Source organism: Rana temporaria, chromosome 13 (assembly GCF_905171775.1).
Source record: "Rana temporaria chromosome 13, aRanTem1.1, whole genome shotgun sequence".
Taxonomy (NCBI): domain Eukaryota; kingdom Metazoa; phylum Chordata; class Amphibia; order Anura; family Ranidae; genus Rana; species Rana temporaria.
Genome location: NC_053501.1, coordinates 80,872,820 through 80,900,608, shown reverse-complemented (window position 1 = coordinate 80,900,608; position 27,789 = coordinate 80,872,820). Strand labels below are relative to the sequence as shown.

The 27,789-nt window shown below is 47.9% G+C and overlaps 1 protein-coding gene across 2 annotated transcripts in view; it reads right to left on the bottom strand.

The window, feature by feature from the left end:
- PALS1 (protein associated with LIN7 1, MAGUK family member) overlaps positions 1 to 27,789 on the bottom strand; it is a 340,500-nt gene that overhangs the window by 133,903 nt on the left and 178,808 nt on the right. For both annotated transcript variants that reach the window (XM_040332883.1, XM_040332882.1), the window contains exons 5-6: positions 17,279 to 17,425; positions 7,009 to 7,170 (exon numbers count right to left, since the gene is read on the bottom strand). In XM_040332883.1, coding sequence (XP_040188817.1) covers positions 7,009 to 7,170; positions 17,279 to 17,425 — 309 coding nt within the window. The remainder of the gene's footprint in view (positions 1 to 7,008; positions 7,171 to 17,278; positions 17,426 to 27,789) is intronic.

Below are 27,789 nucleotides of genomic sequence, written 5' to 3'. Positions count from 1 at the left end.
ATCTTGTAATCCTCCATCTAATTGATTATATATATATATATATATATATATATATATATATATATATATATATATATATATATATATATATATATATATATATATATATATGTTGTTTCACCATATATACTGTTTTATAAGATTGATTTTTTTTTTTTATTACTATAAATTTTTTTGGTCTTTGTACAACACTTGTTTGCCTTGGATGGGCAACCACCTTTAACGTATTGGATAAAAGCACTATATGAGCACTATGTCATAACTGTATAGATAGATTCACGTAAATTGTATAGAGGTTCATGTCACTTTTGGGTGCACTTATATTCCCCACGAGAAGAATATTAGCACATTTGCTTATTTGAACAGAGGTGTTATGTATTGATGATCAATAATCTAATCAGTACCTAGAAACAGGTGGTGATAAATAAAGGGAAAAAGAAGGGGAGCGTAATTCACTCACCACACACTTTGCTTAGTAAGCCCTTTTAATGGTCTGTACGATCCAAACAGCAATGGATCTAACCGAAGCCCGCATTCATTTGTTTTTACCGTGGAGAAGGATAAAAAGAAAATCTGATTGTCTGAATGGAGCCATGACCTCCAGGTACTGTTTTAGAGTGTGCCCCACATCAAGAGGATGGACAACCTGTCTTTCTGTTGACCAAAAAGTGGGGAACACAATCTCTTGATTTTCATGAAAAATGGTGGTCACTTTAGGGTTTGACCCCAACATGGGAATCAACACTGCCCTGTCCGGGGAAAAAAGGTAAGAAAAGGCTTCATCAAACCCAAATTTCAAACACTCTTTTGGCTGAAGTAACAGCTACCAGGAAGGTTGTCTTGAGTGTAAGATCTTTCGCTGAAAGAGGCTTGTCGAGATCTGGTCCGAGAATAGAAAGGAAATCAAGAATAAGAGGGAGGTCCCATTTGGGGAACCTTGGCTCCCTCTGAGGTCCAAGCCTGATAGAACCTTTGAAAAACTGAGGGGGGTGATTTGCCCATGAAACTCCTGTGAAGGCCGAGATGGCTGATACTTGTACCCGCAGTGAGCTTACTCCTAGAGCTTTGAGCCTTTCCCTCTCAAGAACCAAACCCTGAGGTGCAGGTAGGATGGACAAGGGTGTAGGGTTGTGCCTTGAGACAGTAGATCCGGCCTGAAAGGTAGGGGAACTGGGTCTCGATAACTGAGTGTTAGAAGAGGGAACCATGGCCTGTTGGGCCAGAAAGGAATCACCGCTATGACTTCCACCCTCTCTGTTCTGAGCCTTCAGAGAAACTGGAGTATCACCGGCACCAGAGGAAAGGCGTAGGCTTTGTGGAACCTCCACTAGTCCGTGAAAGCATCTATCCCATATGTCTGAGGGTCTCGGAACCTCGAGTAGTATTTTGTCAGCTTGCAGTTGCATGGGGATGCAAAGAGGTCGACTTCTGGAGACACTCCCAGGGTCAAGAGCCATTCGAACGCCTCTTTGTGGAGAGACCACACATTCATCTGAACACAAGAAAATAAGTACGCCTGTACATTCTGAATCCCAGGAATGTAGACCGCTGAGATGTTGGACAAGTTCCGCAGAGCCCAGCTCATGGCTCCACCTCCTGAAGCAGGGACCAGCTGCGAGTTCCACCCTGCTTCCTTACATAGGCCACCGCAGTTGTATTGTCCAACCTGAGCATCACTGAAGAGTTCTTTATTAGATGGCGGAATGACAGGAGTGCCTGAAAAGGCAGCCCGCAATTCCAGTATGTTGGAGACCATCCCCAGAAAAGGGGAGTTCCACCTGCCCTGAGCCACCTCCGATAAGCAATGAGCGCCCCATCCCCGATCGCTACCATCCAAGGTTAGCAATTTTTTTTCCCTGGAGCCACCAAAGGAGAGGCATTCTCATGGCTGGAGTGAGGTGGATGCGCTGGTTTTGGCTGAAAGAATTCCATTGTTGGAGGAACCCTTTTTGGGAACACCATGGGAATAGTGGCTGCCATAGTGCCAATCACCTTTAGACATTGGAGAGCGGAGAGGTGAGACGAAGCAAAGGTTGAGCGGATTTTGTCTCGGATTACCCCAATCTTCTCCTCGGGCAGCGAGATAGTGCCTTCCAATATGTTCAAGTGAGCACTGAGAAACACAAGGGGTTGTGCTGGTTTGCAGGTGGCTCTTTTCCAGATTCAGAAGCCACCCGAATTCTTAAAGGGTGGAAATGACTAGGCTCCTGTGCTCTAGAAGATCTTTGTCTTGAGCTAGGAGAATTAGGTCATCCAGATAGTGAAGAAGACGGACCCCTTTGACACGTAGTCGAGCAACAACAGCTAACAGAATATTGGAAAAGACACAAGGTGATGTTGTTAGACCGAAGGGGAGACAAGTGAATTGTAGGTGCTGTTTGGAATTGCTGGAAGTCCACTGCCACCGGGATGTGGAAGTGGGTGTCTTTCAGATCGATTGATCTCAACCAGTCTCCTGGATGGACTGACTGCTGGATTGTAAGTAAAGACCGCATCTTGAATTTTTATTTTCGGATGAAGAAATGGAGGTGGGTCAAGTCTATGACTGGTCTCCATGTGCCGTTCTTTTTCTGTACCATGAACAGAGGAGAATACATGCCCTCGCCTTGTTCGCCATCTGGAACAGGGATGGCTGTGCCTTTCTCCAATAAACAGTTTACGTAAGCCAACAGGACCTGCTTTTTCTCTTCTGGAAGAGTCAGAGGATTGAATCCGAGTCTTGAGGTACTGTTGAAGACCCAGGTGTGACCAGAGGAGACTGTTTTGACGGTCCAGAAATCCTGGATTGAGGCCGCCCATGCCGGAAGCGGAGAGGACAAGACCCCACCTGGCATGCCAAAGCGGGCCCAATCTCAAAAGGACTTCTTGCCGGAGGAACCACCTTTCGTGGGTTTTTTGAAAGAGGACTGCCTGGCTTTCCAGGATCTTGAAAACTCCCGACCAAGCCTGTCACGGTCAGTATTCTGTCTTCTCGGAAAGGAGCATTTCTGGCTCTGTAAGCGCCGATCCTGAGGGAGGAAACCTGACTTACCACCCATGGACCGGGGTTATGGCACTATGAAGCTTGTTGCCGAAAAGAGAAGTTCCTCAAAAGGGAATTCTGCACCAAGCTTGTTTGGAATCCGGATCCGCCAACCATGGACGGAGCCATAAGGCACGACGTGCTGAAACAGCCAACATAACCTGGGTCATTAGTCAGATGAAATCAATGGAAGCCTTCCCAAGAAAGGGAAAGTATTGACGCTCCTTATTGAGCTGCTTGAAACATTTTCTCTGCTTTGGAGAAGTTACAGGATCTTCCCAACTCAAGGTTTCCCTTACAGCTTTCACCAAAGAGGGAACCAAGGTGTATTCAAAGCCCTGATTCACTGTACTAGGGAGGAGCGGATGGGCGACTTGGCTGGGAAGACTCCCAAGTTTCGCGGGCCAGTCCTCCTAATTGAGAGCATAGCGGCTCCGGAGGGGAACCACAAGGCTGATGAGCCTCCCTCTCCTGTAGAGATTCTCTTATGACACGCTTTACCAAAGATTCAAGGCACTGGTCTGCACCCTCCCTCTCATCTGCAGCTTTAGAGAAACAATGATCACAGAGATTTGCCGACAGGAACAGGAGTCCTGCACCCCAAGCATGATTTTTCTGGCCTTTTGCTAGAGCGAGATGAGGGGGGGGGGGGTAAATCTCTTCAATGCCGTTTGGATTTGGAGGAGGATCTATGGTAGCTGGACCTGGAAGAGGATTGCCGGTAGTGTGACTTTGAGGATCCACTCCCCTTACAGGAACTACGTTGTGGATCAGACCTAGAAGGGCTGTGAGAACAGAGCAGAAAAAGAAAGAAGTCAGGCAATAAGCTGGTGCCCTAATGCCCTACCCCATCCCTCCCCCCATGAGCAGGCAGAAAAGCAGGAAAACCTAAGACATACCTGCTACAATAGGGCTGGCCACCAGGAAGCAGTGAAGGAACCATATCAGAGCAGGATACTGCAGGGAGAAAACATGAATCGGCTGCCAGGCAGGAACCTACCCACGCCCAATAGAGCCAGTGCTTACCTGGGGAAGCCAAACAAGAAGCCTGGGGAAGTCGCTGCAAAGTCCACGATCGTTCCCAGGGCTCTGTAGTCTCCCTCAAGGATTTAAAAGTGGCGCCGCATGACGTCACCAACAGCATCAGGTACAAGACGCTCGCACGAATGTGCGAACCAGGCCTCATTTTCGTTCCGGCGGCTGGAACGCAGAAAGAACCAGCACAGGAGAAGGAAACACCACCGGAGGAAAAACAAAGACAAAAGCAAGGTACAATACAATACATACAAACACCGCTGCCATGTATACTTAAAATAATCTTACCACTCCACCTACGATCACCTGGGCCGAGGAAAACAGGCACACACCGGACTTTTTTGGCAGATAATGGCCGCCCAATAACAATTAGGCAAACAGGCCGTGCACACTAGCCTGCAGCTGTCCAGGCTTCCATCTCTTCAGCGCTACTCTGCGTATACACTCCATACCTTGCCTAACAGTCAAGGCCTATTAAAGGGACCTGTGTGTCACACCTGGCGCACGACTGATCCTGATCGCAGGGGAGTCATCTTCAGGTAGGAGAACAAACAACTTGGTCCTATGGAGGGCGACAAAAAAGGAACACGGATATTGGCCAGACCAAAGATTTATGGGAGAGGTGTCCCATTGGGTAGTTATGGAGGCAGAGCTAACCCACACGTTGCTGCCATGGAGTCTGTCAGGAAAGCTGCGTGTTTCAGCATTTAAGCTTTTATCAGTTAGAATGTTTTTATAGCTGAAAAGACCTCTTAAAACCCACTATTCTGGGGGGGTTTTTCCAGACAGAAAATGCCCACCAAAAAAACACTGATAACAGCCTATGTGTACATGGACACACAGGATAAAATTCTGGGTAGTTTATTGGCTGCAGAAAAAAAATGCCTGAAGCCAAAAACAGCATCTATAAAACTGTCCAGTGTGCAGGATTTAAACCTCTGACAGTTTCCCATCATTCAGGGAGGGAAGGATTCTAGCTTCAGAATCATGCCCTGTAGGGAATTATTTTCGTTAGTTGGCTGAGACCATTGGTTTTGTGTTAGAATAAGAAGCAAGAAAATGTGGGGCTATGAAACCAAAAAAAAGAAAAATGCGAGGGTGCTTCCGGTGGCCTGACTGGTTTAATACCTTAGATATACGAAACACAAACCCCTCCATATTTAGAGATGTATTAGATTGTAAGGCCATAAGGCACACCTGAAGGATCCAAGGAAGGCTCAGTGGTGGATACAAAAGCAGAAGCGCTGTTAAATTGAAGATTGAAACCAGTGCATGCAGAAAACACAGATAATTGGCAACTTGTTAAAAAAAAAAAAAAAAGACACAAGTCCATCCAGCTTAACCAACATTAATCAGACATGTTGCCAGGAAAATGGAAAAACTAAAAATTAGCAGCTGATGTCAATTTAAAGTTCATGCCAAATTACATTGCCAAATCTGAGTTAAAGGCAATTTATTGGGCTATTCACGCACAAGACCTTTGACAGGTCTTATCCCTTGGTAAGGTGCTAGGCCGTCAGGCTGACAAATACAAACAAACAAAAAAAAAAAGGCACAAGGGATACTGTGCCGTGGAGAAAAACTGTGCCATGTCCCTTGTCAAAAAGGCTTGTGGCAATGTGCATAGTGGAATCTGTGCAGCAGAGAAAACATCTCAGTAAAGTGAAACTAAGGGCCATGAAGTGCAATAGAGAGTGGCATAGAACCCCCAAGAGAACACAGACTGGTGTTCTGTGAACAGACTTATTTGCTGCTTCAGCGAATCTTCAGCACCAGCCTGTGAACAGGAGTCTGGTCTAGACAGATTGCTGTGGCAAAATTCCTTATCTGGTGGTCTGGTTTGACATCACATATGCAGGCAAGTCTATCAGTGTAGAACACAATGAGCTTGGTATGACTCATACAATGACAGGGACATTCCCAATGGCCATCACAGTGACAATTTCCAAAAAACTATCTGGTAATGCCTGCAAAGCGTTGGCTGCTAGGGTTAATGTCCAGGAATTAGGAAGTCTGGTATGACCAGGTCAGCAACTGCTTGATGGAAGAATCTTTAGTAACCAAGTCCAGATCTAGCAAAGCTGGAGATGTATTAACTCCTCAAGACACCAAGCTAAACAAAGGTTGTATTCCAAATGCAGAAATACAGCCAATACTGTACATGCAGCTGTGCCTATTTATTTGCACAATTTCCAAACCTTCTAGAGGTCAAAGTTAAATCCACACATTGAAGAAAACAGTCCTGCATCCGCCAATAAATGATGGGGGAAAATCAGTGTTAATCAAAACAGTTCCTTAAACTGGACACCGTTTTGCTTAAAATTGTCCTTTAAATTTAATCCTTCCTGGCCCATAAAGTGCCTAAGGTAGTGGACAGAATAGGAACTGGTAAAGGGCCAATTCATTCCAATGTGTTACATCATTCTGAACAGTGCCCCCCAAAACACACATACCTTTCCAAGGTCCCTGTACTGCAAAACTAATGTACTACTACTGTACAATGTTAAATACAGCAGGTATGTTTTTCTGCGCATTCTGGGGCATTAATGCAACACATAGTAACAAAATTAAATCATTGTGGGTTAATGCAACACGCCAAAAAGCTGGTTTATTTTTTCACTGTCTGTGTCCCACAAATTTGTCTTCACTTCATCCAGTCAACATGAAATAAAGGAGAAATCCCCTTTTAGACAGTTGCCATTCAAATTGTTCAGTTACTTTGGAAGACTTTCCCTCAGTTCTGTTGATATGGGTAATATTTAGCTTTTTCATTGCCCTGTGACACAGTGGCAACGGTCACCAGGGTAAAACAAAAAAGTGAAACTCCCCAAAGAGGACACAACATTAAAATCAGGAAAAGAGTTTTACATTTTACAAAAGAAAAAACTGGCTTTAGATCAACTTTAAACCTCTTAATTTCATTCATGAATTCCGATCCATTTCAAACTTACCAGTAGCTCAAATACATCATTGACATCTTTTCCTCGAATTTCAATACCATTTATTTCTAAAATTTCATCTCCTTCATGCAGAAGTCCACTCTTTTCTGCTGCCCCTCCTTTCACTATGCGGCTGATGATGACAGAGTCCAGCTCATTCCGTACTGTGGCACCCTGCAAAAAAAAAAAAGCAAGCTAGCATCAGAATGAAAGTGTATTAGGATGCATGCACAAGCATCTGGTGACATCTTCAAGAGCTGACCTGCCTGCTCTTGCATCTCACTATTAATCCATCACTGTAATGACTGTAATGGGCATTCTTGATCTAAAAGGGAGAGATTCACAAAAACTGCTAAATCGGCTTCTAGAATTTGGGCCTCATGCCCTCGGACATTTTAAAAAACGAGCTGTAAAGCTAGTACAGACGCCAGCAAAAAAGCGGCGTTAAAAACGTGATTTTTTTTTCAGCATTTTGCATTGAATTCAATGCACTTTAAGCTGTGCTAGCTTTCAGCTGCATTTTTCGGTCTCTATTCAAAATCAATGGTTCCCTACGGGAGCCCATTGATTTGAATAGAAGTCGCACCAGAAGTCAGATTAAAATGATCCGACTTGCGGTGCGATTTGTGTGCCAAGAATCTTGAGAGGGGAACCCCGTGTAAATTAAAAAAAAAAAATTGCACGAGATTCCCCCCTAAGAGCATACCAGACCCTTCAGTCTGGTATGGATCTTAAGGGGAACCCACACCAAAAAAAATGGCATGGGGGTACCCCCAAGATCCATTCCAGACCCTTATCCAAGCACGCAGCACGGCAGGTCAGGAAACAAACGAGCGCCCCCCTCCTTGACCATAGCAAGCCACGTGCCCTCAACATGGAGGGTTGGTGCTTTGGGGCAGGAGGGGCACTGCGTCCCCCACCCCAAAGCACCTTGTCCCCATGTTGATGTCTTCGCGGCAACCCTGGCCATTGGTTGTCGGGGTCTGTGGGTGGGGGCTTATCCGAATCTGGGAACCCCCTTTAATAAGGGGGCCCCCAGATCCTGGCCCCCCGCCCTATGTGAATGAGTATGGGGTACACTGTACCCCTACCCATCCACCTGGGGAAAAAGCGTCAATAAAAAAAACACACACTTCACAGGTTTTTAAAGTAATTTTTTAGGCAGCTCCGGGGGTCTCTTCCGACTTCTCCGATATCTTCTCTGAGCTCTCTGGTTCTTCTCCTGCGGTCTTCTACTGGGCTCTTCCTCCATCTTCTGCTCATTTGCGTCATTTGCTTCTCCGTCGTCTTCTTCCCTCTGCTCTACTACCCCTGGGTTCGGTGTCTTCTGCCAGGCTCCTCCGCCATCTACTGCTCTTTTGCTAGCGGTTGCCCGGTCTTCTTCCCTTCGCTCTTCTTCTGATGTTGACTCAACGATCTCTCCCGCTGTAATGCCGTGTGCGCAATGACTTATATAAGCATTGGGCGGGGTCACAGAGTGATGTCATCCAATGACCCCGTCCATTATGACATCACAGCCCCATCATGCTCCAGGACTGTGACGTCATAAGGGGTGGGGTCATCAGATGGCATCATTCGGTGACCCGCCCCATGTTTATATAAGTCGTTGCGGCATTACAGCGGGAGAGTGTGTCGAATCAATATCGGACGAAGAGCGGAGGGAAGAAAACGACAGAAGACCGGGCAACCGTGGGCAAAAGGAGCAGAAGATAGCGGAGGAGCCCGGCAGAAGACAGCAGCAGAAGAACCGGAGAGCATGGAGAAGATAGCAGAGAAGTCGGAAAAGACCCCCAGGGCTGCCTAATAAATTACTTTAAAAACCTGTGTAGCGTGTTTTTTTTTATTGACACTTTTCCCCCAGGTGAATGGGTAGGGGTACCCCATACTCACATAGGGTGGGGGGCCAGGATCTGGTGGCCCCCTTATTAAAGAGGCTCCCAGATTCCGATAAGCCCCCGCCCACAGACCCCGAAACCAACGGCCAGGGTTGCCGGGAAAAGGCCCTTGTCCTCATCAACATGGGGACAAGTTACTTTGGGGTGGGGGCACAGTGCCCCCGCTCCAAAGCACCAACCCCCCATGTTGAGGGTACGTGGCTTGGTATGGTCAAGGAGGGGAGCGCTCGCCCCCTTTCCTGACCTGCCTAGCTGCATGCTCGCATAAGGGCCTCTCAAGATTCTCAGCACACAAGTCGCACCGCAGGTCGGATCCTCTTGATCCGACTTCTGGTGCGACCTCTATTCAAGTCAATGGGCTCCCATAGGGAACCATTGATTTTGAATAGAGACAAACGCCGGACGAGGCTTAACACAGCGTTAAGTCTCGTTAAATTGTGTTTAACACCTTTTGCCGGCGTCTGACGTTTTTACAACTCTAGCATTGTTGCCTCGGAACACACTGGTCCTGTTTTTTTTTTTTTTTGCAGCTTAAAAACCGCTATCCCATTTACAGCTCAAAAACGCCATGGTGGGCATGAGGCCATAGGCTAACATGGAGAGGCGTTTTTAAGCTGATTGGGTACTATGCACAGCTGTGCGAGATTCTGTGTGCACCAGTTTTAGTAAATCTACTCACCGAGTTGAATGGGGATGGCCTTCCAGACATTTAACGTTTCCAGATTAGAGGAGGATTTGTAAAAACAGGGCACCTAATTTGTTTTAAAGCTCGAGATATACCTAAATCCTCAAAAAAACATTCCCAGGCCAGCGATTTTATTCTCTCCAGGCAGAAGCCAAATTTTTGGAATCTACATATTTACTACACAAGGCTTCATGCACAGAGCTTGTAAAAGCACCTCTGTTTGCCTATGCATCCATGCACACTTTACAGGCGTATTAGAAGAGGAGCGTTTGCAGGCTTAAAAAATAAAAACAAACATCTGCTTTTGAGCAGAAAAAATGCTTCAAAACTGGATACGTTTAGCGCTTGGGCATTTATTCATTGCAACGACCACAATAAAATGAACATTCTGCCCAATGGAATCAAATAAGGAGGAGAAAATAAAAGGCCTAAACCATTAATGAATAAGAGGAGCTTGAAATTTAATGTAAGGACCATTTAATGGTGTAAATAGCTCGGGGGGGCTTAAGTCAGTTATGAGTTAGTGCTCAACAGTAAATGCAGGGAGAATGGAACTACAGTGCATCCGGAAAGTATTCACAGCACTTCACTTTTTCCACATTTTGGTATGCTACAGCCTTATTCCAAAATGGATTACATTCATTATTTTCCTCAAAATTCTACACACAATATCCCATAATGACAACATGAAAGCAGTTTGTTTGAAAGCTTTGCAAATTTATAAAAAAATAAATAAATTCCACTGCTCATCCTTGAGATGTTTCTACAACTTAATTTGAGTTCACCTGTGGTAAATTCAGTTGAGTGGATATGATTTGGAAAGGCACATACCTGTCTATATAAGGTCCCACAGTTAACAGTGCATGTCAGAGCACAAACCAAGCCATGAAGTACAAGGAATTGTCTGTACACCTCCGAGACAGGATTGTTTTGAGGTGCAGATCTGAGGAAAGGTACAGAAAAAGTTCTGCAGCATTGAAGATCCAGATGAGCACTGTGGCCTCCCTCATCTGTAAATGGAATGATAACAGAGGACTCGACAGGCTCCCCTTGTACTGGGGAGGATGACCAATTGTCCTACATCTCGGATACTGCATTTTCTACATTAAATGCTGACTCCATTGCTGATCTGGAAACCCCTGTCACGGAGGATGAAGTCGCCAAAGCCATAGCAGGGACGCCAAGTGGAAAGAGCCCGGGCCCAGATGGCTTCACTCCCAAGTTCTATAAACTATTTTCTGCCCTCCTCGCACCCTTTCTTACTAAGGTCTTCAACTATCTGACAGGGGGCTCAGTGTTTCCTCCACAAACACTTGAGGCCCACATCTCCCTCATTCCAAAGCCAGGCAAAGACCCCTACTCTTTGCGCCAACTATAGGCCGATCTCTTTGATTGGTGTCGACCTGAAAGTCTTGGCTAAAATACTGGCAAATAGGCTACAGCCACTGTTGCCAGGGATAATACACCTAGATCAGGTTGGCTTTGTGAGTGGCCGTGAGGCTAGGGACAATACCCTAAAGACCCTTCTTTTAACTGATTATGCCCAGTCTCATGATGTCCCATTATGCCTCCTAACAGTCGATGCTGAAAAGGCATTCGACCGAGTAGACTGGCAGTTCCTTCAACTATCCCTGCAACAAATAGGCTTGGGACCCAATATGATAGCGAGGATAATGTCCCTTTACTCTTCCCCATCTGCTAGGGTTAGGTTGAATGGCTCGCTATCTCCGACCTTCTCTATATCTAACGGGAGTCGACAGGGATGCCCACTGTCCCCCCTCCTCTATGTTCTTACAATGGAACAACTAGCCATTGCTCTACGTAACAATCCCTCGGTCCAGGGCATCACAATCGGGCGCACCCATACTAAACTCGCCCTTTTTCGCGGATGATCTGCTCTTGTTCGTGACACACCCACATACATCCTTGCCCTCAGTGCTGCAGGAGTTTCAGAAATTTGGAGCAGTTAGCAATTTCAAGGTAAACTACACTAAATCGGAAATCCTTAACATATCTTTGTCCAAGTCAGACCTACGGAGACTATCCACTACCTTTTCCTTCAAAACTGGTTCTACCTCCATCAGGTACCTCGGAATTCAAATTCCGGCGGATCCATCCCAACTCTTTTCTCTGAACTTTACCCCCCTGCTTCTTAGGACCCAAGCAGATTTAATCACTTATGCGTCCAAACGGCTCTCATGGCTAGGTAGAGTGAATGCCCTGAAAATGGATGTTCTCCCTAGGTTCCTATATTTGTTCCAAACCATTCCTATTCATATACCTAATTCGTACTTCAAGAAGCTGCGCCGGATGTTCTCCAAATTCATTTGGAATGCTGCCCGTCCCAGAATACGATATGAAACATTATCTCTTCCAAAGGTTAGGGGGGGAGCTGGAGCCCCAGACGCCTCCTTGTACCATAGGGCTGCGGTGCTCACTCGTATACTGGACTGGTTCCATCACTCTTCAACAAAGCTCTGGGTTCAGTTGGAAAGCCACATGAACCCTGTTGAACTCTCCGCTCTCCCATGGACCTTACCCACAGTTCGGGGGGGGGGTTCGGGCCCTTTCGGCGACCTTACCCTTCAAACGATCCAGATTTGGGATCGCTTGCGATCTAGGAAGGGCTTGTCGAACCACATGACTCCCTTCTTCGGGACCCCGGCCTTTCCGCCGGCCATGTCCGTAACAAGATTCGGACCATGTCGAAAGGAGGATCATAGGAGACTTGCCCAGGTCCTTCGAGCAGACCCCACCTTGAGGTCTGATACCCCGACCGATCTTCAGAGACAACAGATTACTTCTTACATTCAAACTTTCCCATCCATTCCGGACATCCTTGCTGAATCGACAGAGTTTGAGGCAATACTTCTGCAGGCGGAACCTCCAACACATGTGGTATCTCAACTCTATTCCCTGTTGCTCAGTATCTTCTCCCCTGACCCCCCGCCGTTTACGGTGGCCTGGGAGACGGACCTACGTCACTATCTCCCTTATTGACTGGAAGAAGTGTTTTGTCCTGACACACAAACTATCCTTGGCCACTAAGACCCAAGAGAAGGGGTTCAAGTTGCCAACGAGATGGTATAGATGCCCAACAACTATCCATCATTTCAATTCGGCAGTGCCGGATGCCTGCTGGCGGTGTCTTAAATCCCGGGGGAACCATGCTCCACATCTGGTGGGAATGCCCTCCTGTGCAGGGATTCTGGCAGCGGATTTTCAAACTATACTGCAAACTGATGGTGACCTCTATTCACCCTTCCCCTGAGATGGCTCTCTTACCTATACTTCCTGGCACGTTCAAATCCATCAAAAATGATGTGCTACGACACTTCCAGGCGGCGGCCAGAGTGGTGATCCCCCGTCATTGGAGATCGGCAATCATGCCTTCCCTGGAGGATTGGGCTGTTGAAGTGGACCGCATAAGGGACCTTGAGCGTCTGTTGGCGGAGGAGGGTGGTAAAAGCGAGCAGTTTTCTCTCACCTGGACTTCATGGTCCATGTTCCGATACTCTTCTGAGTTTATCTCTTGGGCCGAGCGTGGCCTGGATGATGTGACCCTGATGCCATGATGGAGTGATTATTGTCCCTTGACTCTTGTCCCCTGTCTCTCTACCCCCCTTTTGTCTGCCCCTGCTTCTTATCCTTTTCTTGATCTCTAAATACTTCCTTAGGAATTAATTGAGCCAACTTATCATGGCCTCGACCCACCTATGGTTACTTATCCGTTATGTGACCCCATAGGTCTTATTTTACTTGCAGATTCATGTATAATCTCTCCCAATGTGCCGCATGCGGTGCAACACTGAACCCCTCACTAATGTGAGGTTGGTAGATACAATTAATGATTATTTTATATATCTGGGGATTGCTAAATCGTACGGCTTTATGGTGGTCCACACGCACATGCTCTCATTCCTTTTTTTCTCACGTAACTTAGACATGCTTTTATTATGTCAAACACGATGCTTACTGTTGATGTAATTGCTTTTACTGTATGTAATGCTTGAGACGTTATTTGTCTTTCTGTCTTTTTTTTTTCTGAATAAAATAAGATTGAATTAAAACTCTTGGTGCTGACCCTAGGCCATAGGGAAGGGCCACAAACTGATAGTGGTCCTCCCCGATCGCAAAGCGCAGAAACCTCTGGTGACTTGTGCAAATTGGGACATGCAAGTATGCGTCCTTGCTGTCCAAGGACGCCAGAAAGTCTCCCGGATGGAGGGCAGCTACGACCGAACGAATGGATTCCATGCAGAACTCCCTTACCTTCACGAAGGCATTTAGGGCTTTGAGGTCCAGGATTGGACGGACCCCGTCCTTCTTCGGGCCCACAAACAGATAAGAATAAAAACCCTGAAACCTCACGCCCTGCAGGACGGGTAAAATCACCCCGCAACTCAGGAAGTCCTGCACTGCCCCTAACAGGGCAGCCCGACGAGCCGGAAGAAGAGGGAGACTTGAGGGAAAGAATCTGTTCAGGGGGATAGGAAAGAAACTATCTTGTACCCCGAAGAGACCACCTTGCAGACCCATTGGTCGGAGAGCAGGGAGGTCCACCTGCAAAGCAGTCCCCCCACCCATGAGTCGGACGGGGGCAAGACTTCATGAAGTGGCGGGTTTGGACGCCGGCTTGTTCGGCTTACACACCCAGGGACGTTTCGGTCCCCCAGCAGAGCTCTTCTCGGTCTGGAAGGGTTTACCCGTGGGCCCTGACTGATGAAAATACCGCTTCTGCGTGGGAAAAGAAGGACCCGGCTTACGGCAGGGCTCCTTCCCCTTTGGTGGACTGAGGGAGGAGAGTGCTCTTACCCCCAGTGACATCCTTGATAATGTCCAGCGAGAAACCAAAAAGCCTCCCACCTTTGAAGGGTAAATCCGCCAGGGCTTTTTTGGAAGCTTGGTCAGCAGACCAGCATTTCAACCAAAAGAGGCGGCGCAAAACCACAGCCGAAACAGAAGCCCTGGATATCAAGGGTGCTGCATTCAGTGAAGCATCACAGACATATACAAGGCCCTGGACCAGCTGGTCTGCCAGCCTAATAACCTCGGGAGGGAGCTGGTGCTCCTCCACAGTCTGGTGCAAAATTTTTGCCCATTCAGTGAGTGTCTGAGACACCAGGGTTGTGGCCACAAGGCAGACCCCAGCATGGTAAACACGGAGCGGGTCAGAACCTGAGACCTCCTATGAGTCTGGTCCTTAAAGGCAGGGGTCCCTTCTATAGGGAGAGTGGTCACTTTATTTAACTGGGCAACCGGAGGGTCCACTACCGGAGGAGAAGCCCACTTTTTTTTAAGAGGCTCTCCTCAAAGGGGTACCGAACCGCCAGGCTAGGGACTACAAAAGGCCTTCTGCGGCTTTTCCCATTCCGTATCATCGAATTTGTCAAAGAAGGGTACATAAGGAAAAACCTTCACAGAGCGGTCCGATTTGTGTAACCCAAAAAAGACAGAGCCCTCAGCGGAAGCCTCAGCAGCACTATCCAGCTTAAGGGAGTCCCTTACAGCATTGATAAGCGCACTGACAAGTGCCTTGTCATGTACCGACCCAAGTGAGGGGTCTTCCTCACAAGGAAGGTTCTGGTCCACATCCTCAGACAAAACAGAACCAGGGACCTGAGCCGCAGTCAGAGCATTCCCCAGGAGATAGCGGGGGAAGGGGCGCTTTTTACCCCACCTTACGCCCGCACGCCGATTCCACCCTGGCAACAAATGTTTCCAGGACTGCTGACAAAGTGTCCATGGGAACCGCAGGTGCAGGAGCACCAGCTGCCACCTCTGGCATGTTTGGGGAAGAAGAATCAGATACTGACTCCATTACAGACAGCTCTCAGGGCCCTATTCAGACTTGAACAACCAACCCTCCTGCTGCGCTGACCCGGGGGTTACCCAGGGGACTCCACCACCACAAGAGGAGACTGTACAGCACTGATGCACGCCCTCAGTACACAGCGTGTGTAAGAGGAAGAAAAATCGTGAGGTAAAGCTGTGAGGTAATCTGAGTAGACCTGTGCTGCGTGCCGTAGGAACCAGCACTAGAGGCCAAATCACTTCCAAAATGGCCGCCGGATGCCTCAGATAGAGCAGGAAATGGCCACAGTGAAATGGCCGACCGCAATAGTAAGCTGCGCCATAGTGCAGCCACAACAAAATGGCCACCAATGGGAGATTACAATACAAATGAAAAACTACATTAAATTGGCGCCAGTGCCCCCAAAATGGCGGCGAAACACTGCAACTAAAAAGAGAAAGCCCATTAGGGCCTATACAGTGGCAAAAAGCTCTCTCTTTAAAAAAAAAAAAAAAAACAGCAAATAAGTGCAGGCCAAACACACCACAGTCCCCTGGTGAGGTGCACCCCACCGCGCGATAGCAGCAATAAAAATGCAGTAGAGGGAAAAAGGAGCAGGGAAGGGAGGATAGGAGGACCCCCGAACCCCAGGAATGCTCAGCCGTAGTAATCCACCTAAGTGGGAGGGACTGTACTTACCCGTCCGCGCGAGGACCCACTGACACATTCCCGACAGGCATACAACCGTGTTGGAAGTAGCGGTCGGTCCGGTCCACTGTGAGTGAGACAACACCACAGCCCAGTCATATGTGGACCTTGGAGCAGAAAGCTCACCGGCCACCCCAGGAGTCATGGGGTAAGTCGTGGCAGACCCAACCTCTTTGCAAAGGTGTGCTCACGCTCGCTGGCCGGACTGAGGTGACTACAAGGATCTATATATCCAGCCTGTCTCTCAGCCGACAGTTGATAGAAGATTCTTTCAAGAAAAAAAAAATGTCCTCAGGGCGCTGGGCCCAAAGGGAGCCATACGTCATTCTCCTTTGCTAGGCAGAAAGAAACTGAGGCTGCATGCTGCAGGGAGGAAGGTTATGTCCGGAGGGACTGCCCCCTGGGTGGCGCTGTTCAACTCTGTTAAAGTAACATGTGTTTAAAATATCTAACATGTTTCTGCCTAGTCCTCTCCTGTGAACAGGAACATAAACCACTGGTCAAGACTTGAGAAGGCTGTGCCCATCCATGGACGAGAAGAGAAACAAGGTTTTGTTATCCACATGGCTGCCAGAAGGGTCATCCTCCTCTCCTCCAATCAGGTATGTTAAATCTGATCTACTTGGGCTCCTACATAAGGAAAGGTTGAACATCAGGTTCAACCTCTCCTTTCCTTTCCTGTCGCATCACCAGCAGTTGCCTCGCTTTCACCACAAATGGGACTTATTTGCTTATAAAGTGTTACCAGCCCCAGCACAAGTCCACTAACTCACCAACCATCTGCTATTTTGCTCTTATATTGCTTTAACTATTGTATTACTGGTCACATGTGTTTTATTCTTCCAACCTGTATTTGTTGGTATCTGCCTAAAATATGGTTTACCATTGTATATTTGCTTTATAAATCTGAGCGCCATGATAGCTCAGTTCATGTAAAGTTGTCCGTCTCTCTCATATAGCCACATTTGACATATAATCTGCGTCATGATAGCGTTATGCATATGTTTATTTGCTAAATTGTCCTGGGCATTGTATGTTCATAAGAAAGACCAATAAAGTTAAAAAACAAACACAGCTTTTTAAAAAATACTTATTATAGTATACATGCATGTATAAACAGCCTTTACATAGAATGGAACACAACTATTGTACTTGTATATGCTTCAAAACCTAATTTTCTGCATATGACTATTTTCTTACCAGTGGTATATCTTTTGCCTTCTCTATTCTTACAAGTTTAACCATTTCATCTCCATATTGCCCAATGTTTTCATAAAACGCATCTTCAGAAATGGACTCCGGCATCATTTCCTGCTCTGCCACTTTGTCATGCGCCAAAAGGAGAGCCTAAATGGAGGGGGGAAAATGTTTACATAACAGGAAGTATATTATATTTAATAAGAACATTTCTCAAAGCTCAAATGTCCTCAGTATATGAGCAGTTTCAAGCTATTTGGTTGGCACCAGTGCAGTATGAAGTTTGGAATAAAACTTATGTTTAAAGTCTTTTGTTACAAGAAGGCTCTACTGTGCTTTGTACAAATTAAGTAGGAAGCCGTTTGGATCCTTTTAGCTCAAGTCACCATAATATGATTATACTACCCATTCGATCCTTTTCTCCAACAGTTCATTGGGTGACACAGGACTCTTATAAATATGCTATGTGGTATTAATGTGTTACACTCTGCAAAGCAGAAAGGGCACAGACTCTTCTACAGGCTATAGCCCTACATATGCAGTACAAGATCATGGGTAGCAAGCAGGCGAGAAAGCCACGGAAATGGACAGACAACTGTGACAATATTGCAAAAAGACAATCACATGAAGGAAAGGAGCTGTGCCCACAATTGATGGATAAAACGACTGTACAGCAGGGTTTGACAAATTTGCTTGGAATCTAGGAGCCAGCTAAAAAAGTTAGAAGCCAGAAAACACGCCCTGTCCCGCCAAGCATTCGCGCAGAAGCGAACGCATACGCGAGTAGCGCCCGCATATGTAAACGGTGTTCAAACCAGACATGTGAGGTATTTCCGTGATTGGTAGAGCAAGAGCAATAATTCTAGCCCTAGACCTCCTCTGTAACTCAAAACATGCAACCTGTAGAATTTTTTTAAACGTCGCCTATGGAGATTTTAAAGGGTAAAAGTTTGTCGCCATTCCACGAGCGAACGCAATTTTGAAGTGTCACATGTTGGGTTTCAATTTACTTGGCGCAATATTTTCTTTCACAATATATAAAAAAAAATTGGGCTAACTTTACTGATGTCTTATTTAATTAAAAAAAAGTGTATTTTTTACCAAAAAAGTGCGCTTGTAAGACCGCTGCGCAAATACGGTGTGACAGAAAGTATTGGAACGACCGCCATTTTGTTCTCTAGGGTGTTAGAATAAAAAATATATATAAAAAAAGGAGGTGAAAGAGGCCAAGCAGGGAGATGACAAATAATAAAAGAATTTTAATTAAGAAAAAAAACAGTTTTCACTTAAAAAAAAAAGCTATTTAAAAAAAAGGCTATATGAAGCTATTTAAACCAGCTCCCCCCCACACTCACCATTAGGCAAAAGGCCGTCCCACAATCACTTTCTGCTCTTCTCTTTGGGATGGAGATGGGCGGGCAGTAAATACAGGCAGAAATCCCCATTAGTATTGCTGGTTGTCTCTTCTCATACCAGCGGCGACCACAAGATGGCGCCAGACTACAGTGGCCCAGATTCAGGTAGAATTGCGCGATATTTGCGGGGGAGCAGGGCAACGATTTTGCCCTGCGCCCCCGCAAATATTTTGCGCTGCCCTCGATTCACGGAGCAGTAGCTCCGTGAATTGCGAGGGCGCGCCGGCAAATTTGCCCGGCGTAAGCGCGCGCAAGTTAAATGATCCCGGTGGCGGGAATCATTTAAATTAGGCGCGCTCCCGCGCCGAGCGTACAACGCATGCTCCGTCGGGAAACTTTCCCGACGTGCATTGCGGCAAATGACGTCGCAAGGACGTCATTTGCTTCAAAGTGAACGTGAATGGCGTCCACCGCCATTCACGAAGCACTTACGCAAACGACGTGAAATTCAAATTTCACGTCGCGGGAGCGGCGGCTATACTTTAGCATTGGCTGCCCCTACTATTAGAAGGGGCAGCCTTGCGCTAAAGTTGCCGTACGGAAACTCCGTACCTGGCTTGCGCGGGGCACGCGCAAGTTTGTGAATCAGTTGGTAGTATGCAATTTGCATACTACACGCTGATCACAATGGGAGCGCCCCCTAGCGGCAAGCACAAGAATGCAGCCTAAAATCTGCGAGGCATAAGTGCCTTATGCCGCGCAGATTTTAGGCTGCAGTCGGTGTAACGAGGTTCCTGAATCAGGATCACTCGTTACACCGGAGCAAGTAAGCAATTGCGCCGTGTAACTTATGGTTACACGGGCGCAATTGCTTCTTGAATCTGGGCCCGTAGGAATTATAGGCCTGCAGTAGGCCGCAATTGGTGGCCGGAGCGGCACTCAACGATCGTGCGGCAGGGGGGAACGGAGACACAAGATATCCCAGGCGCCAGGTCGCAAATTCTAGTCGCAATTGCAACCTGGCGCTTGGGAATTGTCGAACTGCTGTACAGGGATTGCCACAAAACTCCTGCTTTCCCACAGCATTTACCAAGACACAAGACAGGATTTTACATTGCTGCCAGAAGCATCTTCTGTCCAAAGGTGTCACCATGTAAAAATGGCCACAAAGTAGCTTTGCATTCATGTAAGAGATGGCTGTCTGGTGCCAAAAGACCTACCACCCTATTGAAATGGGTGGTAACAAGAACAGAGGACTCTATTTGTGGAGTAAACCTGAAATTTGACCCAGCTAAACCATCTATAGAGGGTACCACTGAAAGCCAGGTACCCCTCGAGGACAATCCTGGATGACAAAGGGTCTGTCTTTCAGAGGGAAGCTGAACAAATATTCTGACAGCCAAGCAGCATATCTACTGTGTGCAATCTCTTTCTCATAAGAAGATGATTGACAAATGGTTAGAAGCATTGTCAGGAAACCAACAGCAGGAGACAGGCTCTAACGCCCAGCATCTTTGCCAGCACTTATGGCAGGGGAAAGACTTTAGGACTCAACATCTCTTCCAGCAGGTCACATGGGCATATATAAAAGGAAGTCTGCTAGTGGCTTCAGTTGCTGGTTGATCTTCGGCTCCTCCAGTGCGTTATCGCTGTGATATTCCTGTTTTCGTGTCTGTTTGCTTCCGGTGTTCGACCTCGGCTACTCACCTGACCAGCAGGATGTTTATTCAGTTTGACTAATGCCGCGTACACACCATCACTTTATGTGATGAAAAAAAACGAGGTTTTGAAAAACGTCAATTAAAATCACCGCCAGTGGGGGAAAACGTTGTTTTAGGTCTTGTGAAAAACGACAAAAAAAAATTGAAGCATGCTTCAATTTGTGTCGTTTTTCAAAACGTCGTTTTTTGTGTCACAAAAAATCACTGTGTGTAGGCTAAAACGACGTTTTTAAACCCGCACATGCTCAGAAGCAAGTTATGAAGCAAGCTTCAATGGAAAAGAGTGCTGAACGTAACCGCGCTTTGCTAGAGCATTTTGAAAAAACGATGGTGTGTAGGCAACGTCGTTTTTGAAAATGAAGTTTCAAAAACGTTGTTTTTTTACTTCACAAAAAATGTCGTTTTCATCACATAAATTCACCTTGTAAAAATGGACAGAGGCCATAAAGTGAAATAAAGTGATGGTGTGTACGCGGCATTAGAAATCATTTACTTTAAGCTGCAATAGACTTATATCAGAAGTCTAATGCTGCAGACACACGACCGTTTTTCATGACGTGAAAAAATAGGATTTTTGTACTCACCGTAAAATCCATTTCTCTGAGTTCATAGACGGACACCGCCTTCATTGACATTAGGGTTATGCTTCTTCCTACCAGGAGAGTTTAGGCAGAATTTAACAGCACTTAAAGTGTTAAAACCTTTGCTTCGTGTCGCTCCTCCCAGGGGGCGTGGCTCCCCCAGGCATAATCCACACCCTGCTCTAGGAGCCTCAGTCCGTAACAAGCAGTACAAACCAAGGAGGGGTGGGTGCTGTGTCCGTCTATGAACTCAGAGAAATGGATTTTACGGTGAGTACAAAAATCCTATTTTCTCTTCTGTTCATAGACGGACACAGCCTTTATTGACATTAGGGACGTCCCCAAGCAGTGTCAAAAAATTAGAGGGGTGGGAAAGTAACACAGCAAACCAGGTTACACCCCAAACAAAAACCGGAGTTGCTCAACGGAGAAACTCCAAACATAAACTGCCGCCCGTAACACCTTAGGGAACAAAGTCTTTACCAAGTAACTATAGACCTGTTAGTCTAACTTCTATAGTTGGGAAGATCCTGGAACGTTTAATAAAAGACCACATGGATGAGTGCTTGCTGGAAACAAACTATTTAAGCAGCAGGCAACATGGATTCATGAAAGACAGAAGTTGTCAGACAAACCTGATTTCCTTTTATGAAGAGGTAAGTAAAACCCTGAACAGAGGGGTGGCTGTGGACGTGATATATTTGGATTTTGCAAAAGCGTTCGATACAGTTCCGCACACACGGCTCATGTGTAAGGTAAGGTCTACAGGATTGGATATATCAGTTTGTAAATGGATAGAAAACTGGCTGAAAGACAGAATTCAGAGAGTCGTGGTTAATGATTCTTACTCTGAATGGTCCAATGTTATCAGTGGTGTACCCCAAGGTTCAGTGCTGGGACCCTTACTTTTCAATATATTTATAAATGATATTGGGTCTGAGATCAAAAGTAACATTTCTGTCTTTGCAGATGACACCAAGCTATGCAGTGGAATAACGTCCTTGCAGGATGTCGCCACTTTACAAGCCGACCTCAATGCTCTGTCTAATTGGGCGACTGAGTGACAGATGAGGTTTAATGTTGATAAATGTAAAGTTATGCACTTAGGGACTAAGAATATGCATGCATCATACGTACTAGGGGGAGTACAACTGGGGGGGTCTGTAGTGGAGAAGGATCTGGGGGTTTTAGTTGATCATAAGCTCAATAATGGCATGCAATGCCAAGCTGCGGTTTCCAAAGCGAGCAAAGTCCTTTCTTGTATTAAGAGAGGTATGGACTCCAGAGACAGAGATATAATTTTGCCCCTGTACAAATCATTAGTAAGACCTCATCTGGAATATGCAGTTCAGTTTTGGGCACCAGTTCTCAAAAAGGATATCGGAGAACTGGAGAAAGTGCAGAGAAGAGCAACCAAACTGATAAGAGGCATGGAGGAGCTCAGCTTTGAGGAAAGATTAGAAGAACTAAATCTATTCACTCTTGAGAAGAGGAGAATTAGGGGGGATATGATCAACATGTACAAATATATAAGAGGTCCATACAGTGTACTTGGTGTTGAGTTATTCACTTTACGGTCAACACTGAGGACAAGGGGGCACTCTTTACGTCTAGAGGAAAAGAGATTTCACCTCCAAATACGGAAAGGTTTTTTCACAGTAAGAGCTGTGAAAACGTAGAACAGACTCCCTCCAGAGGTGGTTCTGGCCAGCTCAGTAGATTGCTTTAAGAAAGGCCTGGATTTTTTCCTAAATGTACATAAAATAACTGAGTACTAAGATTTGTAGGTAAAGTTGATCCAGGGTAAATCAGATTGCCTCTCGGGGGATCAGGAGGGAATTTTTTCCCCTGTTGTAGCAAATTGGATCATGCTCTGCTGGGGTTTTTTGCCTTCCTCTGGATCAACTGTGGGTATGGAGTTGGGTGTATGGGATTGTATTGTGTTTTTTATTTTGTTTGTTTATTTTTTTGTGGTTGAACTGGATGGACTTGTGTCTTTTTTCAACCTGACTAACTATGTAACTATGTAACCTGCGGCTGAGGAAGGCATCAAAAGATGCACACACATCAACCTCGTAAAACTTTGAAACAGCGTGGATTGACGACCAGGATGCATCCTAACACCGCTGTAACACAGAGGCATGATGCCGGAAAGCCCAAGAGGCCCCCGATCGTCCTGGTCAAATGCGCCATTAACCCGAAAGGGGGGCGCACGCCCCTTCAGGGCATAGGCCTGAAGCACAATCCGTCGGAACCACCTAGGAACGGTGGCCGACGAGACTGCCAGGCCCTCTTGTAGGGCCAGCCACCGACACGAACAGTGAGCCCGACTTCCGGAACGGAACCATAACATATAAGTACACTCGTAGGGCCCGAACCACATCCAGAGGATGCAAAGTGGCCTCCTCTTGGCATTTCGGCCGAGGACATAAGGATGGAAGAACAATGTCCACATCCAAGTGAAAAGCCGAAACTACCTTAGGGAGAAAAAACGGCTGCGGCCGCAGCACCACCTCATCCTTACGGATGACCAAGTAGGGAGCCTTGCAAGACAAGGCCGCCAGAACAGACACCCGTCTGATCGAGGCAATTGCTACCAGAAATAAATCACCTTTTGTGACAATAAACAAAAAACCTCCCGAATGTCCTCAAAGGGAGCATCCCGAAGCACTGAAAGGACTAAATTCAAGTCCCATGGGGGTAATGGAAGGTGCACCAGAGGGGCCACCTTCCAGACCCCCTGACCCAACGTACGCACCCAGGAGTGCTACGCCAAGGGTCGCTGCAAGTAAAAACAGCCAGAGCAGAAATCTGGCTCCTAACCGTACATAAGGCGAGAGCCTGAACCACTCCCTGCTGCAAAGACAGCAGAATCCTGTACACAACGCATGTACGAGAGTGCCAGTTCATCTCCCCACACACAGAGAAGTAGGCCTTCCATGTATGAGGAAAAAACCTACGTGAGGTAGACTTCCGTGCAGGCAGCACGGTAGAGACCACCAAACCCAATAGGCCTCGGTCCTTAAGCCCCTGGCTCTCAACAGCCACGCCGCTAAGGCCGGTGGCTGTGAAACAGGGTGGAAGATCAGACCCTGTAACAGAAAATCAATTCCCAGGGGAAGTCGCTAGGAGGCGTCTGCCACCAGACGCATCAGGTCCGCGTACCAGAAGTAACGTGGCCAATCTGGGGCAATCAGGACTGATAGAATCCCTACAGCTTCCACTCAGCGCAGCAGGCGAGGAAGAAGATTCCGAGGAGGGAAGGTGTAAAGTAGGCGACAGTGACCCCAAGGAGCCACCAACGCACCTGACGCGTCCGCCCACGGGTCCTTAAACCTGGCCACGAACCGTGGCACCTACCGATAGAGACGGGATGCTAGAAGGTCCACGTCCGGAGTGCCCCACTTTAGGCACAGAGCCCGAAACACCTGCGGTTGGAGAGACCACTCTCCTTGGCCCAGTGCAGTGCGACTTAGGTAGCCGGCTAGCCAATTCCGTATTCCCGGAATGTACCCGGCCATTAGAGCCGGAACGGACTCTTCGGCTCACTGAAAGGATGTGCGCGACCCCCGTTGCTGCAACAGAACTCTGTGTGCCTCCCTGATGATCAACCTACGCCACGGCCGTGGTGTTAATCGGACAGGATCCTGACCGGTCGGCCCTGTAGATCTAGGGACCACCTGGCAAGGCAAAGCTGGATTGCTCGGAGCTCCAGAACGTTGATCAGTAGGCAGGACTCCACCTGAGTCCAGTGCCCCTGGGCTGACTGGGTGCCCCAAGCACCCCTCCCCAACCGGAGAGGCTGGCATCCGTCGTGACCACTGTCCAGTGGCCTGCAGAAAAATGACTTTCCGGCCCGAAGCACCGGAAACGCCAGCCACCACACCAGGGGAGACATGATCAGATGACTCAATTGAATCTGGTAATCCAGAGATGACGGAAGCTAGACCCATCGTGACAGCAGTTCCCTCCGTAGTACCCTGGCGTGGAATTGGGCATACGGAACCGCCTCGAAAGAGGCTACCAACTGACCCAGAACCTTCGCAGAGATGACCACTTCTGGGTCGGCAACTGCTGCATAGCAGATAGCAGAGTCTGAAGTTTTTCCGTTAGGAGAAAAACACTCCCGCCCCGGCGGAATCCAGGACTAGTCCCAGGTATTCCAGTCCCTGAGATGGAATCAACCCTGATTTCAGGACAATCCAGAAACCAGCCGAACACTCGGAGAGCCTGACACGTGATAGACACGGCTCCACCAATGCAGAGCTCGAAGAAGCTTGTAGGAGAATGTCGTCCAGACATCCCATGATAACAAACCCCCGCTGTCACAGCCGGGCCAGTATCGGGACGAGCACCTTGGCGAAAACCTGCCGAATGGGAAGAACACCAATTGAAAATGGTCACCCCTGACCGCAAAGCACAGAATCTCCGGTGGTTTGAGGATATGCAGGTACACGTTCATGACATCCAAGGATGCCAGAAAATCCCCCTGATGGAGTGCCGCTATTACCAAGTGAATCGACACCACCTAAAAGTTTGCACCTTGACAAAACAAACGAGGGACTTGAGGCCCAGGATTGACCGGGCCCCATCCTCCGTGGGGACACAAACAGAATGGAGTAAAAACCCCGAGACCTTTTCCAACGAGGGAACTGGCACAATCACTCCCCTGACCAGAAGATCCTGGACAGCCCCTGACAGAGCCAATCGGCGAACCGGAGGAGGCCGGAGGGAAAAAACCTGTTTGGCAGACAAGAGAGAAACTCAATCTTGTACCCCCAAGGAAAACACTTTGCAATGCGAAGCCAGTCTCCCACCCGAGACACGGGCGGGAGCAGACCTTCAGGCGGAAGCAGGTATGTCCGCAGACTTGTTAGGCATGCGTATCAGGTGCGCTGCTACCCCGCAGCGGGGATTCAAGCACCATGTAGACCTACCCCCACCGCACAGGGCGGGCGAAAAAACGCTCGGAGGTAGGCAAGGAGGGTCCTTGCACAGGGCGAGGTCCCTAGCCCTTCCCAGACTGTGGGAACAGCATGCGCTCACCACCCGTGGCATCCTCAATGATGCCATTCAGGGAAGTCCCAAAAGGACCGTTCACCCTTAACGGCCATCACCAAGGCCACCTTAGAGGACTAGGCCGCAGACCAGCTCTTCAGCCACACAAGGCGGCGCAGAACCACTGCATAGACGGAAGCCCCGGATCGTATCCATGGCCGCCTCCCAGAGAAAATTCTGACCCTGAACCAATTGTTCAGCCAGGTCCCTAGAGGATTCGGAAGCCCCTTCTTCCAGCTCCTGCAGCAGGAGCTTCGCCCTTTTAGTCGGGGCCTGACCAGGGCCCCGGCCAGAGCCGGCCTCACCGCCGAACCCACCACCGTGAATAGGGAGCGGGCCACGGCCTCCACTCTCCTATCAGAGGGATCCTGAAATGCAGGAGCCCCTTCCACAGGCAACGTGGTGGCCTTGCGCAGTCTGGACACAGGGGGGTCCACTGGTGGAGGAGAGACCTACTTTTTTTTTTTTTTTTTTTAAAGCCCCCCTCAAGGGGGTAACGGGTTGCAAAGTTTTGACAAACTTTTTGCGGTGCATCCCATTCCTTGTATAACATATTGACCAAATAAGGAACACAAGGAAACACTTCAGCGGTGCGTGGTAGTCTGCTGGTACTGACACGGAGGTTTCTCCGCCACATCCTCAATTTTTAGAGTCTCATGCACCGCAGAAACAAGGGCTCCAACAAATTCTTGCCAGCAACTGACTGCAGCAGAGTCATCCTCACTATCCATAAGGGTTAAGCCCGCAGCCTCTGACATAACAGAACCAGAAAAAACAGCGATTCTGTGTCAGAGAAATCCCCAGAAGCAGGCTCAGGGAGGGGGCGCTTTTTACCCCCCATCTGGGCCCTAGCTGCTTGAAACCTGGCAAGAAACCCAGGACAGCCAACATAACAGATGTGGCAGGGGAAGGGGCGTTAAGGGTTAACTCAGGCATAGCTGGAGAGGGAGACCTGGCTCAGGTTTCATAGTGTCAGCGCTGAGTCACCCACCCTTCAAGGCAGGACAAAAAAAAAAAACCCCACTGGTCATCTCCTTGCTGCTATTGCAGAGCATGGGGGCCCCTGGTATTCACCACCCCACCCAGCTGCAGAGAGAGCTGAAAACCTGAGGTGTGCTCTGATGTGCTGGCTGTGATGTTTCTGTCACCTCAAGGAAGATTCACAGTGTTTCACAGCACTAAAACTGTTACAGGAGACCAGAGGCTGTGCTGTGTCCGTCACCTCATGGAAGAATCACAGCGTTACCAAGGAGATTTCCAAGATGGCCGCCGTCTGAGGTAAAAAAAAAACACCTCATAGAACACAGCAGCACACAGCAGCACCCCCCAGAGTAACAACACACGGGCCCCGGTGGTAACAAAGAAAACCCAGGAGGCCCCCTTCACAGCCACTACCCAGCCAGGGGAAGGAGGGAGAGGAAGGGGAGAGAGGAAAGCAGGGCAGACCCTCAGTCGACCTCCCCAGGGAAAACACCAGCCAGACCACTTACCTGAGTAAGGGGCCACTACTTACCCATCATGCGACTACCCGGCTGGAGGTATCCCAGACAGAACCAACGTCCGTAAATGGCATGGCTGTCGGCCAGACACACTGTGACACAGCCATAGAGACCGGTCATATGTGTGCCCTAGAACCGAAGTTCCCCGGCCGCCCCTGGAGCAACAGGGCCTGTCGATGACGTCCCAAAGCTGAGCTAAGGGCCGGCACACGCTCGATGGCTGAACATGGGGGGACTACAAGAGTCAAGACCCAGCCTGTCACCCAGTCGGCTGCTGATAGAAGAATCACAGGATTAAAA